The sequence below is a fragment of the Triplophysa dalaica genome, chromosome 3 (genome assembly GCF_015846415.1).
Source record: "Triplophysa dalaica isolate WHDGS20190420 chromosome 3, ASM1584641v1, whole genome shotgun sequence".
Lineage (NCBI taxonomy): Eukaryota > Metazoa > Chordata > Actinopteri > Cypriniformes > Nemacheilidae > Triplophysa > Triplophysa dalaica.
This window is the reverse complement of record NC_079544.1, coordinates 15533677-15548853: the sequence shown is the minus strand read 5'-3', so window position 1 is coordinate 15548853 and position 15177 is coordinate 15533677. Positions and strand designations below refer to the sequence as shown.

Below are 15177 nucleotides of genomic sequence, written 5' to 3'. Positions count from 1 at the left end.
CCACTGCACAGATATGCATGAATTGTTTACATTTGTTTCACATTTCTTATTTTCCCCTGTTGCAAGAGTGGCCCTTCTCAGATGTCTTTCCCATTTTTTATTCATTAAATGAAACAACTGTCTTCAATTTGTACTCACAAATATAAGTAAAAATGCAAAATGTTCACTAACCTGATACATTTGGTTACTTTTGAAAGATTTATTAAACATTTGCATACAGTCCAGCTATTTTTAAATGACTCCATAGTTTCTCAAATATTTATAATTCATTATTTTAATATGACACATTTTCTATTAGACTATCTCTATTTCTAATTGTCGGCAGGATCTGAGTTCCAGAAGCTCTGAATTAACAAGGAGGGAGAACATTCCCAGCTGAAACCGACTATAACATTATTTTCATAAGAAATAACTAAGAAAATCCAAGCATTCAACTAGCACAAAATGTCATGTATATGAAACTGGAGCTTGTAATTGGTGTTTTGCCATTTCATTCACATGAGTAAACAAACTGCTCATTAGAAGGCCACAATTCACATACGTATATCCTACATATTGCCTGTTGTTACATTATATTCTATGAAAATATAGATTTTACCATTCATGCCAAGTCTGCGAGGAATCCTTTGTCTACACAAACAGTAAGATTTTTTAAATATACAGTATGAATCAATGTTGAGTTAAATTGATAGTTCACCCAAAAAGGAAAATCCTGTCATCATTTACTCACCCTCTTGTCATTTCAAACCTGTATGACTATATTTCTTTTGCAAAAAAAATATTTTGAAGAAAGTAAAAAAAATGTATGTGTGTTGAGAGGGTGAGTAAATGATGACAAGATTTAAATGTTTGTGTGAGCTATCCCTTTAAGTGTGAATCATGTACCATCTCTAACGTTATGTGAAGTGCAGTGCACGAACTAGCGTGCTTCTTCGTCATTTTTTGTGCTATTTCTTGGTGCTTTTACTTTCCTTTCGAATGTGTTATGGATCCAGTTGCCATTTATCATCATGCATTTTTACAATGCAACCAGTACTTGAAATGGATGCTGTTGAGGAACAAAATATGGTTTTGGAACAAACGTTAAAATACTATAATTATTATTTTCATACTGAGAAGGAATCAGCATCAGAATAAATAAATAAAAAATACATAAACATAACATACACAGCTTTCCATTTTAGACCCCACATCACCCCCTGCTGTCCATTTACATTAACATCAAAACTCTGGTTGGTTCACAAACCATCACATCTAACACAATGTGTTGCACAGAAGAGTGCTTTATTATAAAAAAGGACTGTACATAAAAAGAAAAACTGATTATATATACAAAACGATTATGGATTATATTATTTGCAGATATCCTGCAAATGCCGGACACTTAAATTACAGATCACTTGCACATGTTTTGACAAGGCCTTGCAATGCTTAACATTGAGAGGTCATTGTTCAGACAGCTCTACGTGAGTTTACATTCTCACAGATATTTAATTTGGATTCAATAAATAAAACTGGTTATCAAACACTGCTTCACCTTCAACAGCAGTTTGAGACACATTGTAAAACCAGACACCATGAAAAACCAGAAACATCTCAAAGTTTGTGCCATGCTTAGTTTTTAGATCAGCTGAGTTATGAGTTCACTTTCATCCATACTCTACACTATGAAATCATGAAATCAATGGTTAATCTTCAAACTGAGCAAACCTACTGAAATGGCCGAAATGGATAGACGCAAACTCTTCGAATGTTTCTTCTTGCATGAAATATACAATGACAAAACAGACTTTATCTGCTTAATGAAACAAACTGTCAATCTATGGGCAATGTTTAGGACTGGTTAAGTCAGACAACCATTGCCCCACGGTCAGTGCAACATAAATATTCACAATACTTCAGCAGTTAAAACAACAACGGTCATTTTCTGAACACTATCAATAGCTGGCTTGGCACAGTTTAAACAAAAAATGTGAGTGAATCTCACAAAAACATGTCAAGATCACATTTCCAAGAAACTATGTTTTGCACAGAGAAATGTCATTACTTTTTAAGAACCATTAATTTTTTTACATTCCCACATTTATTTTTGACGATGAAGCATTTCCCTCTAAATTTTCAATGACTGTAAATGTTTCTTTTTTATATTCTCAATGGTGATTCTCATTTCTGCACGTTTATTTGTCTTAAATAAGCATACAAGCAGTACAAAAAATACAATCATCTATATGTAGATGATACTTACTTAAAATAACACATCAATATTCCATTTGTTTTGCATAAGTGTGAGAATATTATATTTTTTTACTTATAGTTCTGTTAATACCACAGAATAAACTGTGATTCTGAAAATGTCAAAAAGAAATGGCTCTCAAAAATATAAAATATAAATTTTCTTCAAGCAAAATATAATAATCAATGGATACTTTACTATGTTTGGCTAATATATGACCTGGACATGTTCTTGACATGCATGAAAATCTCTGCACATTACTGCATTTGTCTTCTTCATCCGCCAAGTAATTTTGCCTAATTATTCACCGAGCATTATCAGAAATGACATTCATACATTTCCTCCTGACATAAAGTAAGAGCTTGACAGTTGAGTTAACAAACAATAAAAAAATAAAACGAAACAAAAAAAGAACTAGCCTTAGCTGACACTTTGCAAACACTCAAAGTCAGTACACTGACAAAACACACGAAAACAAACACTAGCAAAAGCCTACAGTCAACGTCTCACTGTAATATATGTACAAAACATATCAGGCAATCTTTTTTTGTTTCTTTTCATAATCCAATGTGCATTGTAGATGCCTTGATACATTGGCGACTGGACAAAAACATTCAGTCAAATCCTAATGCACTTTGTAATGTTTGTAGATGATTGGGACTGAGCATTAGTCAGCGTAGTGCATGATGGATTCAACGTAGTTCCCAGGAAACAGTCCGGTCACACCATTACTCACACCCTCGAACCATCCGTCATCATTTTTCTTGATGATGTAGATGATGGCGCCCTCTATGAAGGAAAGCTCATCGTCTTTGTCCTTTGAGTAGTCATAGATGGCCACCACTAAAAGAGAGTTAGACATGGGTAAGTGGAATATCAATGTGATAGATATATCTGTTAGTGGTCTAATGCAGTGGTTCTCAAACGTTTTAATTGTAAGGCCCCCTTCGTGTAAAGTGTATCACTTTGCAGTCCCCCAAATAGACTTAAAATCTTAAACGTGGAATTTAATTAAACCAAAAACCTATGTAGTTATACAATGCTGGAATTATTGGATCCATCTTGGGGCCCCTGGTTTAATGTATCCAATAGCTTTTCTTTAATGCTATAACCAGAAAATTCATATCTGGCACAATAGTCTCATGCACGAGTGGTATCATACATGAAATCAGAAAAAATAGATCATGATGTCATACTTTTACAGTATTCTCTTTATTATTACGGAGGAGAGCAATCCAAGTGTAGATCAGAAGAAACACTCACCCTTCTCCATATAAACCTTTGGAGCCCAGTGGGGGTCTCCATCAGCATATGGGTCATTATAGTGCACCATGGCTGCATCATCTTCATCATAATCCACAGGTGGAGGTGGAGGGGGTGGAGCTGCCTCCTCGAACATGAGCGTGTCCTCAGGTAGAGGAGGAGGGGGTGGAGATGGACTGTCTGTAACTGAACAACAAACGGACTTTCATTATAACATCAATGAGATATTTTATCCTCAAAAACTTGTTTTTAAAAACTGTTCTTCACAGCAGGGGCTTAGCAGCCACTTTTAGAAACAGGTGCACACTATTTTTGACCCACAGCCTATATTTTAGCCTGTGTTCTCTGGTTTGTAACTTAGATTTGAGTGAAGTTACATTCAGCCAGGGGCGCACCTGCACATTTTCTGAGCGGTGTACGTGATCTGTGACTTACCTTGCGTTATCCTATACATTTATACATATGTATTTGGAATCCCCTGAGTCGAACCCACAACCTTGCTTTAATAACGCAATGCTCTTACCTCTGAGCTACAGGAAAGCTTTTTTATGAAAACACAACATTGTTAAGTAAAACAAAGATAAACTCACTTACATTGAACCAAGGAGTTTTTATTTATTTATTAACAAACTTTTCCGCTCTTTTCTCTGTCATCCTGCTGTCATTCATAGAGCAATCTGGCAGTGCAATGTGCTGCTCGTGTATGGAGAGGACGCGTTAGCTCTTGCTGTTTCAGAAGATGCATCTGTTCACATTGTATGAAGAACATGGGCCTTACATTCAAACTAAACATTTCGCGTCGTATGGGGAAGACTACCTTCAACTAGCTCTCAGGCGACATTAAATAAATTTACAGAGATATAACAATCAATATTTATCCACTTAGTCCTCATTTTACTTGTCAATTAAGGCCTATTTTCTTTTTTTTGTACTTCTGTTTCAGCGCCTCAGGACGTTTCTTTGCTTGATCCATTTGGTTATGTGACACCACATATACTGCATACCCCATTTTTGCGCCACTGCATTCAGCCAATCAAAAGCTGAATCATCTCTTGGGCGCATCTGCCAAGATCTTCCAATCTACTGATGGGAGTTGCGCTCATGATGTCTTTTATTTCTTTGCTCTTTTGGCAGTTTTAGGGTAGCCTAAATGCGGCGAAGAAAAAGCAGTTTGTTTTCTCAAACATAAACTGTAAGTTTGTGCCATGTTGCATTAACACGAATCACCTGATCAAATTTACACATTATGATTTAAAGAAAAGTTGTTTTGCGCCAAATACTCACCATGTATTATCATACTTTATCACATTTAGTACTTTATATAATTGCTAAATGCTCTAAAATGCCTAACATAAAATGAACATGTACATTATGTGCATAATTTGATGGCCTTTGTTCACATCACCTGACAGCTGTCTCCCCAACTTTTAAAATGGCTGCTACCCCCCTCTCTTATCATTAATGTTGTTTGCATTGCATTAAAAAGTTCCCATGACTATACAAAGGTATAGTGTGTGGTTGCAAGGGTGAGTATTTTTTCCATTATGTAGTTTGTAAACTGAACGTAGTTTATGACTACACACATTGTATTTTATATTTTAGCAGGCTGTTGGTAGATAAATGGAGAGCGCAAGAAAAGTGAAGCTCAATGCTTATGTATGCAGTACTCACTATTCTCCTGAACTCTGGCCACAAAGCCAGTGAGGGGAATCTGAGGCGTCAGCTGCACCATAGGCGGAGGCGGCGGAGCAACACACACTAGAGACACAAACAGACATACATAAAAAGCATAAAAAGAGGAAAAAACAAGACCACTGAATGAAAGACAGATACAAACAGGTAGAAGGTGAAAGCTGTTGTGAGTAATTGTGATATGAAAAGATTAAAAAGCTGAAAAGTCACAGATTATTGGTTACTAGGTTTCGCTAGCTGTCGATAGTCTCATTTGTCATTTATGGCCAGAAAATTTGCACTGTGATGAATCTGTCCATCATAGTTCATTCACATCACATTACAGATAGGTTGGACAATGTTAAATAAATGCCTCTTTAAAAATGTTGCATTATCTATGTTATAATTGTGAGAAAATTGTGTCCAAACAGTTTTGGGGCCACCATATATCTCTCTAACTATGGATCTGGACTCACTCGTGTTCTGGGGGTACGTAGGTCCTCCGTTCAGGTGGGGCTGAGGCACAGAGAACTGCGAAGAGCTGGCAGGGGCACGTCGGTAGGTGCCTGTAGCTGACACCATAGAAGCAGAGGAAGAAGTTGTAGAGGAATTGTGTCTGGAGACCTGCCGAGAGATCGTCCCAAACTGAGACATCGGGATGGGGCCCAAACCTGGACCTGGAGGAACGAATGTCAGTACAGGGTGGTGAATATGTTGGGGAATGTATTTGGGGAATCATATGTTAAAAATCTTTACATAAAAAAGTTATGTATGTTAATTTTGTAAGTTCTAGCTGGAAGTAAAAAAGATATAACATGTGGATTCTCACCTGGTACCATACTGGGAGGGGAGGGTGTTGGCACAGCCAGAGGAATTCCCATACTATTGCAGCTGTTCTCTCGACCACCACTGCCCCCACTGCTGCCACTGAAACAAAGACAGCCATTCAAACTACAGCCATAAGAGATACATTTAAACACTTTGAGCAGGTACTGTCAAAAATGTAGAAAGAGTGATTTGTTAACCCAAAGTAATTTATTACCCATCAATACCTTTGGTCTTGAAAGTAGAAATGACAACAAATCAAAAGTTCAATAACGGTTTCCAAGTTTTTTATTGTATTGCAGATTGTAGTGTTTTTATTGGAAATGTTTTAGCTAAAGTGTGCATTTGTGAAATACCTGTGTGTTCTGGGTCTCTGGTTGAGAGAGGCTGTACGTCCAGGGCTGTTTTGACTGCCCAGTCGTGCCGGGCTGGTCATGTAGTCATTGGGCACCACAGGAGGCTTGACCGGCTCAAGGGTTTTATATGGAGTGTTTCTCCTGAGAAACATAAACATTTTTAACATTTAAATGTAAATTGAATACAACAAAATGAGAGACACACGGTGTCGCACACGACTACATTTAACATTCTCACATTTAAAACAACAATACAGCAAACACGGGGAAAGATAAAGAAATACATAGTGACTGATTTTGTGGTGTTTTCATCTTACCCCAGAGTACCCCTCCCTGCCATGGGTGGGCTGGGGGGCTTCTGTGTAGGTGGGTTGGTCCTGGATAAAGTTCCTCCACTTCCTCGAGCCGGTTGGTTATTCCCTTGCTGAAACACATTTCACAGGGTCACTAAGATATTGTGTATTGACAATATTTGAATTAAAATGAGCTTAAAGCTATCGTGACATACTGTACAGTACATCACTATTCATCCCGCAAAAAATAAAGAATATGATGAACAAAATACAGGTAGGTAAGGATTTGAAAGACATAAAGACAGCAAAATCCAGACCTTTTGGCCTATCTGAGTCTAATATGAAATTGAATATTTTGAAAGCCAATTCAAATCACATTCAAAGTCGTTTAAAATCAGATTAAAACTAGATTTTTGGACAGGCTTTGCAGTCTGAACAGTCATATCAGATCCAAAGTGCAGATTTGAAGTCATCTGAGATGGAAATATGTGAAATAAAACAATATCTGAACTCACTCTTTCGTTATATAATAAAACAATAATGGCATTTACAATGAACATTAGCAAGATGCTATAACAGTGCTCATTTTTCCATTTCTATCGACTCTTTTCAGTTGCACAATGACAGCTGCTTTCAAGTGAAACAAAATTGTTTTGACATGTACCTCCTTACTACAGCAACCAATGTAGCGGATAATGATGATCATGTCTAGACGAACAACCCTGACTTCATCACTTGCAAAATGACAATCAAGAATGGTTCATATGTGGACAAAGGATTCATTTAACCACTACACTCTTAAACGATACCAGCAGAACCAGCAGCAACTAAAAGTTTTACAAAAATGAAGAGAATACATCATCCATAAAGTCTTAAAATACATTCATAGTACCCATATGCATTCTTGAATTAAATTATGGAAATGCACCATGATGTGCAGTATATTAGTTTTTATAACAAAATTATGAGAATGTTCCATTTGTACAAAAATAAATACAGATGGATGTGACACTAGTGCCGCAAAGCATTGCGGTTCACGTAAGGGTGCGCTTACCTTAGCTTTAAGCCACTACGTGAAAGCATTGAGAAAAAAAGAGATAAATCATGTCATTTAATCGCTTTAAGCTTGAAGACAAATGTGAGAGAGAACAAAAGCCTTTAAACAAAGGACACACACAATATAATTTTACTGACATGCATCAAGACACAAGTAAGATAATCACATAAATGTCAGTCAGAACTATCTTCTAAATTCTAATCAGACTCATTTATTCCAGAAAGCAAAGCTCTTAATTCTTTGAAGAATAGCACGCATTTATAATGAATTATCCTTAATGTGTTATTAACACACTGTTTGAGATATTTACTAACATACTAATGTGTTGCATTTATATAAAATAACCCACAGCTGTGAGGATATCCTGATAACCAAACAGACAGGGACGTTCTCTTGGCATGTGAGTCAGGGGGTGACTGACGCCGATAAAGCAACATTTGATGAGTTAAATGTCCTAATTACAGAGTCAGTATGCGGGCGGCATGCGAGGTGTTTACTCAACCGAGGAGAAAAGGCCAGTGCACATCAGCCTGGATCAAACAAAGCATTTAAAACAGGTTTTGAGTAGAGCTGTTGGCAAATGGCCTGAAGACCTGCCTCGGCTACATTTACATTTACACTTAGTCATTTGGCAGACGCTTTTATCCAAAGCGACTTACAGTGCACTTATTACAGGGACAATCCCCCTGGAGCAACATGGAGTAAAGTATCTTGCTCAAGGACACACTGGTGGTGGCTGCTGAGATCGAACCAGCAACCTTTGATTTACCAGTTCAGTGGTTTAACCCACTAGACCACCATCTCCACCATGGCTACATATCCAGTCAATGAAAAACACTGGTGCACTAGTGAATAATGACACTGTGTCGTGCTACCACACACACAATAGGAGACACATTAAGGTCAAAATATAAATGCATCTTAACCACATCTCAGGGGAAATGTAATGCCTACAATAACAGTGATAACATCAGTATGAGTCAACTGATGTCACTGTAACTGCACAGCTGACATTGATGGACATGAATAATTTAATACCATAAAATAATAGGGCAACCTAAGATGGGTCGACACTCACACACAAAACACACATAATGCAGAATCCGGACAAATATAACAATGGATCGATCATCTTTTCTAATTATACTTTATTTTTTCAATATTAGTTAAAGCAGTGTGATGTGCATTATTTTAATACATTATATCAAGGAAAAGCTGAATGATCAAACAAAAAGACAACAGTTATGTGATAGAAACAAAAGTCGCATTTAGAGAAACAGCTGCATTAGGAGACGGGTTATAAAATTTGATATCTGAATGTCAATCTCCTAATCACTAATATAAATTTATTTAAATGTGAACCCTAACAAACATTATTTTGAGGCAAATACTATACTAAAATTTTGGAAATTATGATCTTTAAACAATAAAGTTACTCACAGTGAATTTATCAATTTTGGTAGAGCTAATAACTTGACTAAAATCCATGAAATTTTTAATTAAAATTTTTAAACAATACTGCTATTTCACTTAATAATTTTTAATTAATTTAAATTAAATTAATTTAATAAATTTAAAGCAATTTCTATTTTACAAGGTAGGTTAAAGTCAGCAAGCTGAACCTGAATAAGTGTCAGCCATTAAACTCACTTATGAGATTTCACTCTGAGATTATTCGTACTATGCAGAGTTTATTTTACTTTAACATGCGGAAACTAAAAAATGGAAACCCTTTGAAGCTTAAGAGTGCACAACAGTTGAAAAGTTTGACAGCAAAATGACAGACTTACTTTAACACCGTGGCCCACATCATCCAGCAGGGTGTAATCGATGGGCTTCCTGATGTAGCGCACAGGTCGCTCCATGTTGCCAGGGGCAATGATCTTGTGGGTCCGAGATGTATTTTTGTTGGTGGTGAGAATCCCGATCTCTCGTCTGGCGACTTTCTCTTTATGAATGTCCACAGTCTAAGCAGTGAAAATAGATTTTTGCATAACAACTGTAGTGTGTGCGGTGTCAATAAACATTTGAATAATAAACTTAAGACAAGTTGGAGAATCTATTCGATACAAAATCATGCAGCCATTAGATCCAATAATGAACTAATCTGAACTATTTTAACCTGCCAGTCCATTAAAGTTCAGAGCTAAAGTCATTTGGTCAGACAGATCTATGATTCAAAATCTAATAATGTAGAACAATAGGTAGCTTACTGCTGTTTTATTGCTGGATCACACCGTTGCCTTATATATGACTGCACCAAGGTGCTCCAGGTCTCATTTAGATACTTAATGCTTGGCACCCATTTAATTTTATATTTATGTCATTACTGTGCTTCAGAATTAAACATATTTTTTACTAAGAAAAAAGATGCATGGTCATTAATGAGACATGTAGTAGTTGTGGTTGTTCCCTACCAGAACGCTATTGATATATGAAGTACAGTATGTCTAAGACACCAGCAATGGTCATACACAAAAAATGTGATTAAATCAAACCCTTTTACTAACTTTGTGTGAGAATGCGTCATCATTTTTCACACAATTTAGCTGCCATATCTGTATATCCCCTTGAAGAAAAGTAATGGGAAGATAATTTGCAGGAGCCTTTTAACTTCAACAGATGGCCAATCGTCAGATCTAGTTTCCATTGTGGCTCTCCATTACAACTATCAATAAAAGCTTTTTCCACTGTAGATGAAAGAATTCACTGTGTAAATTATGTGCAAACTGTGATGTTCTGTAGCTACAAAGAGGGCTATATGTGTCTGAAATGCTCTTGAGAAGTTACGGGTTAACATGTAGTTAATCACTACTGCATATCTATAGTCAATTATTTATGCATAAGTTTACATAAATAAGTGATGGGAGTAAAGAATAGCAGAGTTATTAAAATGAACATGTGCATTAGAGGACAGATGACTCATGGCCAAATCAACTGATGTTTTACATCTGGGGCTCCTTTTACATCAGGCCACTGGAATCCAGTGAGCAAATATGAATCATGGGAAAGTTGAGAGAACCAATTTACAACTGGTAAATAGACAAGCCAGATACACCAGACAGATGCAACATAACACAAATACTGAAAGAAATGTGATTACGGTAAGTTAGTGTTTTGCATATAGAGCAACAAACAGGCAAAGAATGCAGTTTACAATAACTTTAACAGGTGGTAAGAAGCTCAAAGACAGGGGTGCATATGGTTATTCTTTGTGCAATAATGTCCAAGGCTGACCTGAGAGATGTGGTTGATGGAGGACTCCATCCTGCGCAGCTGTGACGCCTGAATATCCAACAGCTGCAGCACATTGTTCGCTAAGGCATTGATCTGATAGGCCACGCTAGCCAGAGATTGGGTTGTGTAGGCTTTGGTCTCCTCGAGGGCTTTCCTCTTGTCTTGTGCCTGAGTTTGTTTTAAAGACACAACAAATCTTTGTAATTGTAAGGTCAGTACAGTGGTTTAGGTTGATGTATCTTAAATAAAGTTTCCCAAAATTCTAAATACATTGCATTGACGATGTAAAAGCATTCTGGACTCCATAAGAATTGTATCACATTCACATCAAAACAAGCAGCCAAGTGGAAAAATACATGCTGTATGAATTTAAATGTCATTGATTCCCAGAGCGCGAAAGAGGTGAGATGGGTCAGCAACATGCTGGATGCTGAAATTACTCCTTCGCTATTGTACCTGTAAGATCACAGGGATTTTCTACTAGGGCTCTGCAGTATGTCCTATTTGCAGCTGATTTACAAAACAATTGTGAAATCAACAGACCATAAAACAACATGCTCAAACTACAGTTTCATTGTATTGCAACAAGCATGATGCAACATGGAAACCAGCAATTTATGAAATAAGCCATTTTCTATTGTTGTTGTATTCAGAAGAAGTTAAGAATGTTTCCCATTTACAAACAATATCCTGCACCATGAACTTGTCAATGACAGCCGACTAACAAAGAAATGAGCATATAAACAAAATAGTCATTGGTTCTTGTTCATCCAAAATTGTTCTGAGAGATTCTTCTAAATAATGTTTCTATATATATATGCCAAGAAATTACTTCCTGGCCCAAAGTATTCGAACACTCCTCCCATAGCATTCAGAAAAACCTTTGATAGAAAGGAAAATGTGTTTTTTTATGTTATTGTTGATTTCATTACTTTAAAGCTGTATTGTACAGAATTAGATTGTGTGATATTATTATTAGGTTTTCCTCCAACTGAATAGGTGTATGGATTTTCCATTGGTCACATATTGTCACGTGATTACGCATTCGCAGTTCAGACTGATGAAATGCAGCGAAATGTGAATATTTTTCTAGTCTAACACCTTTGTATCCGCATGAATGCAAGTCAGTGGAACGGAAATTGAAGTCTACCACGGCACAAGGCTGGATTTGGTGACATTGAATAAATTAAATAATATGCTTACTCATACTTTTCCAAGTAGTAAATCATGACTCTAGCAGTTTTACTCAGCGTCTAGCTGTTATAACAGCAACATGCTTACTCTGTACTTTTCTAGTCATTTACAATATGGCCATGCGAAAAATACAGGAATCAGGTTTGTTGCTTCTGTTCAAGTTAGAAGGCATGACATGAATACTAGAAGCTCTTAACAATTAAGTTGCAACAGGCATGCAGCACTCAGGCCTGTAAACAGCACCTGTCATGACATGTCAGTATTCTCAGCTGTTCTAAGAACATGTGTCTGTCGGCACGTGGGGAATATACAGATGAATGCATACTTAAATCCCCAGGCTGTGATATTCTACGACTGATTCCCATGAAACAACCCTTACAACACACATAATGAATGACAAATGAATGATTACATACAGCATAGTCTGAGAAATAAATCCCAACTGGTAACTTAGTAGCCCACATTATTAATCCTGATTGTCAAAATGTTCAGGGACACTTATACATTATTACATCATAAAGTGTTTTCCATGGGATTTGAACCCATTACCTTTGGCATTGCTAAGTTATTCAGTAACTGAGCTACAGGAACACATGTACCAATGTTTTGTCATGCTCATATAGACCTATATACTTTTCTATGATTTATTCTACACGACCAATTTTGGTATTGGGTTCACAAATGGGTTCAATATTGACTATATTGCAATGTACAAGGCAATGTAAGACATGACTAACTTTTGTCTATAACCAAAGCTCTAAAGCTCCTCTTAAAATGATACACCCACCAAACTCATGAGAGAAACATCCATGAGTCATTTAGTCCTCAGATGAGAACGTCTGTGTTTTCCAGTGGAAGGAATATTTGGTATTGCTCACAGCTATACCAACTTAAAGCGTTACTCTACTAAACATATATTATTGTGAAGTGACAAAAACATAATTTTTGGCATAATATAGTCAGAGAAAATATTGTGTGCAAATAAATATGACCAAAACAGTGTTCTGTAGTTATACATAGGTCAGCATTTGGCTTTCCATCTGGGGTACAATCCGCACTTGCCCAATAAAAATATATATTTTTTGGTTAATAAATTTGCACAATACACAAATCCTATCTGAAATAAATGTTATTTATCTTAAGTATTTTTGCTACAGTCTTCTGTATCAGCATTCCAATTATGTGTGATGATCACTCTCTCTAGCACAAGAAACCAGATCTTTTCTACACGAGTCTTTATTTTCTTTACATGGTAGTGACTGTGAACACATTTGGCTGATGATTTTGACCTCAACATGTAAACACTGAAAGAATTATCTGAAACAAATATTTGGATATCCCTGCCAGTATACATTCACAGCTTTCATAGCTGTTTGTAACAACACCAATGAACATGTTCAACACCTTCCTTATAATAACAGATCAATAGAAGATGGCCAAACAATTACAAAGATGGCTTACAATATTCTCTATTCCGTATCCAGAATAACACATTACAACATAAACATGCGAGACAGTTGAAACAAAATGTTTCCCAGCAGACACTGTCCTGTGGTTTATTGTAGGTGTGAGTGAAATGGCACAGTGTGAGACGGATTAACACAGGTGTGTCAGCAATAACTAGTTCACACCATCACCGACATTTCGCGTCTAGGAGTCTAGTGACTTCAGCACGCCATTCAGTCTCACACACAATACACATTTGCAATACGCACAAACAGATAATATTCACTGCATAAACTGTGACTAATCGATCTATGGTACGAAAATATTTCATTTTGGGTTCCATTGACAGATAACAACGATCCCGTTTCTTATTGTTGATATTGCAAAAATCTGAATGAAGTTCAATAGCCTTTAGAGGTTGAAATGAATATCGAATATCAGGGCTTTTTTATCACATTCATGCTGTTACCCGGGAGAGGATTTCAGCACCACCGCGCCGCTTGAACATCTAATAAAACCATACAGACTTCATATAACAGATTTTGACAATACTGAAACATTGTAACGTTCAACTAGTTAAAAAAATGACGTACTAGGTGCGAACACATATGCAGTCAATACATTGACGCTACTTGACCTGCAATATGCTAATAGAGCCCATGATATATGTATGAAAACAAAACTGTTTTTTTTACCAATCTACAACGGCCAATATTTTGATCGGTAAATAATTTGTATAAATTCTCAGTTATCTTCATCCATCGTAGAGAAAGCGGCACGTCTCTGAGACAGCTATCATAGACACACCCTCTGAAAGTGAATTCGTGTATTGTGTGCACGAGCCTTAAAACAAGGCAAATTTCATCTAATTCAGCTTTCGGATTCAATGCAGGTATCACGACGATCGCGCCTCAATGCGAGTTCATCATCATTTTTGATGAGGGTCCCTCTGTAACGCTTGATGGGCATTGCTCACATTTCAATCACATCCACACTGATACAGACAATACATGAAACAAAAAGGTGTTTTGTCCGATCCGTACCTGCACATAATTATTCTCGCAATATTCCGCAACCCTCGAAAGATTTTGGTAGCTCTCCACAAGGGCTCGTTTTCCAGCCGGGATCTCTTCCTCTAACAACATTTGTAGCTCTGCCATCTTACATCCCTCTGCATTACTGCTCTCCCCCTCTTTTCATTGAAATCGGCGGAGCTTCACTCTCCGACAGGAGGTCCCTCGCCTGGCATTGTGGGATTCCCGTTGGCTTCTCTTTTTCGACATGACGACAATTCGCTTCGCTGTGCTCTTCGCACAGTTCTGTGATTGGACGGTTGGCACAGATATGTGGGGTTGGACCAATGGAAAGCGAGTGCGCTTTTTACTCGATGTGAAAAACTGCGTTGTTCTACAGTAACGTTGCCATCGGACATGAGCCTATTACATGCAAAGCCGCATATTTGTTTTGTAGACTCGGTTGTATTGTACTGAGACTCAGTCATTTCTAACATCACTAAAAGACACCGGTACAGACTTAATTGTAATAGTAGTTATAGCACTCTAGTAGTTTTATAGTTATATTTTTTAAAGAATACGTTAATGA

At 37.0% G+C, this 15177-nt stretch overlaps 1 protein-coding gene across 2 annotated transcripts; it reads right to left on the bottom strand.

Annotated features, from left to right (window-relative positions):
• Positions 1–1260: 1260 nt before the first annotated feature.
• On the bottom strand, positions 1261–14999 carry abi1b (abl-interactor 1b). 2 transcript variants are annotated; one of them, XM_056743257.1, is made up of 11 exons: positions 14619–14999; positions 10936–11103; positions 9489–9665; positions 7696–7710; positions 6666–6772; positions 6349–6489; positions 5997–6094; positions 5644–5844; positions 5168–5254; positions 3497–3682; positions 1261–3076 (listed from the first exon to the last, which is right to left on the bottom strand). In XM_056743257.1, exons 1-11 carry the CDS (start codon positions 14733–14735, stop codon positions 2901–2903), a joined length of 1473 nt encoding a protein of 490 aa, XP_056599235.1. In that variant the 5' UTR covers positions 14736–14999; the 3' UTR covers positions 1261–2900. The 2 variants fall into 2 exon arrangements, with proteins under 2 accessions (XP_056599235.1, XP_056599236.1); XM_056743258.1 differs by lacking the exon at positions 7696–7710 and having other exon boundaries at positions 14619–14998.
• Between the last annotated feature and the right edge of the window lie 178 nt (positions 15000–15177).

What these genes read in the sequence shown, in the direction of transcription:
- abi1b (XM_056743257.1), bottom strand. Translation starts at nt 14,735, where the DNA reads ATGGCAGAGCTACAAATGTTGTTAGAGGAAGAGATCCCGGCTGGAAAA. An exon ending in GCGAGAATAATTATGTGCAG is followed by an intron (nt 11,104 to 14,618) that starts GTACGGATCGGA and finishes AAACAAACTCAG; the next exon opens with GCACAAGACAAGAGGAAAGC. An exon ending in GCAGGGAGGGGTACTCTGGG is followed by an intron (nt 6,490 to 6,665) that starts GTAAGATGAAAA and finishes TATGTTTCTCAG; the next exon opens with GAGAAACACTCCATATAAAA.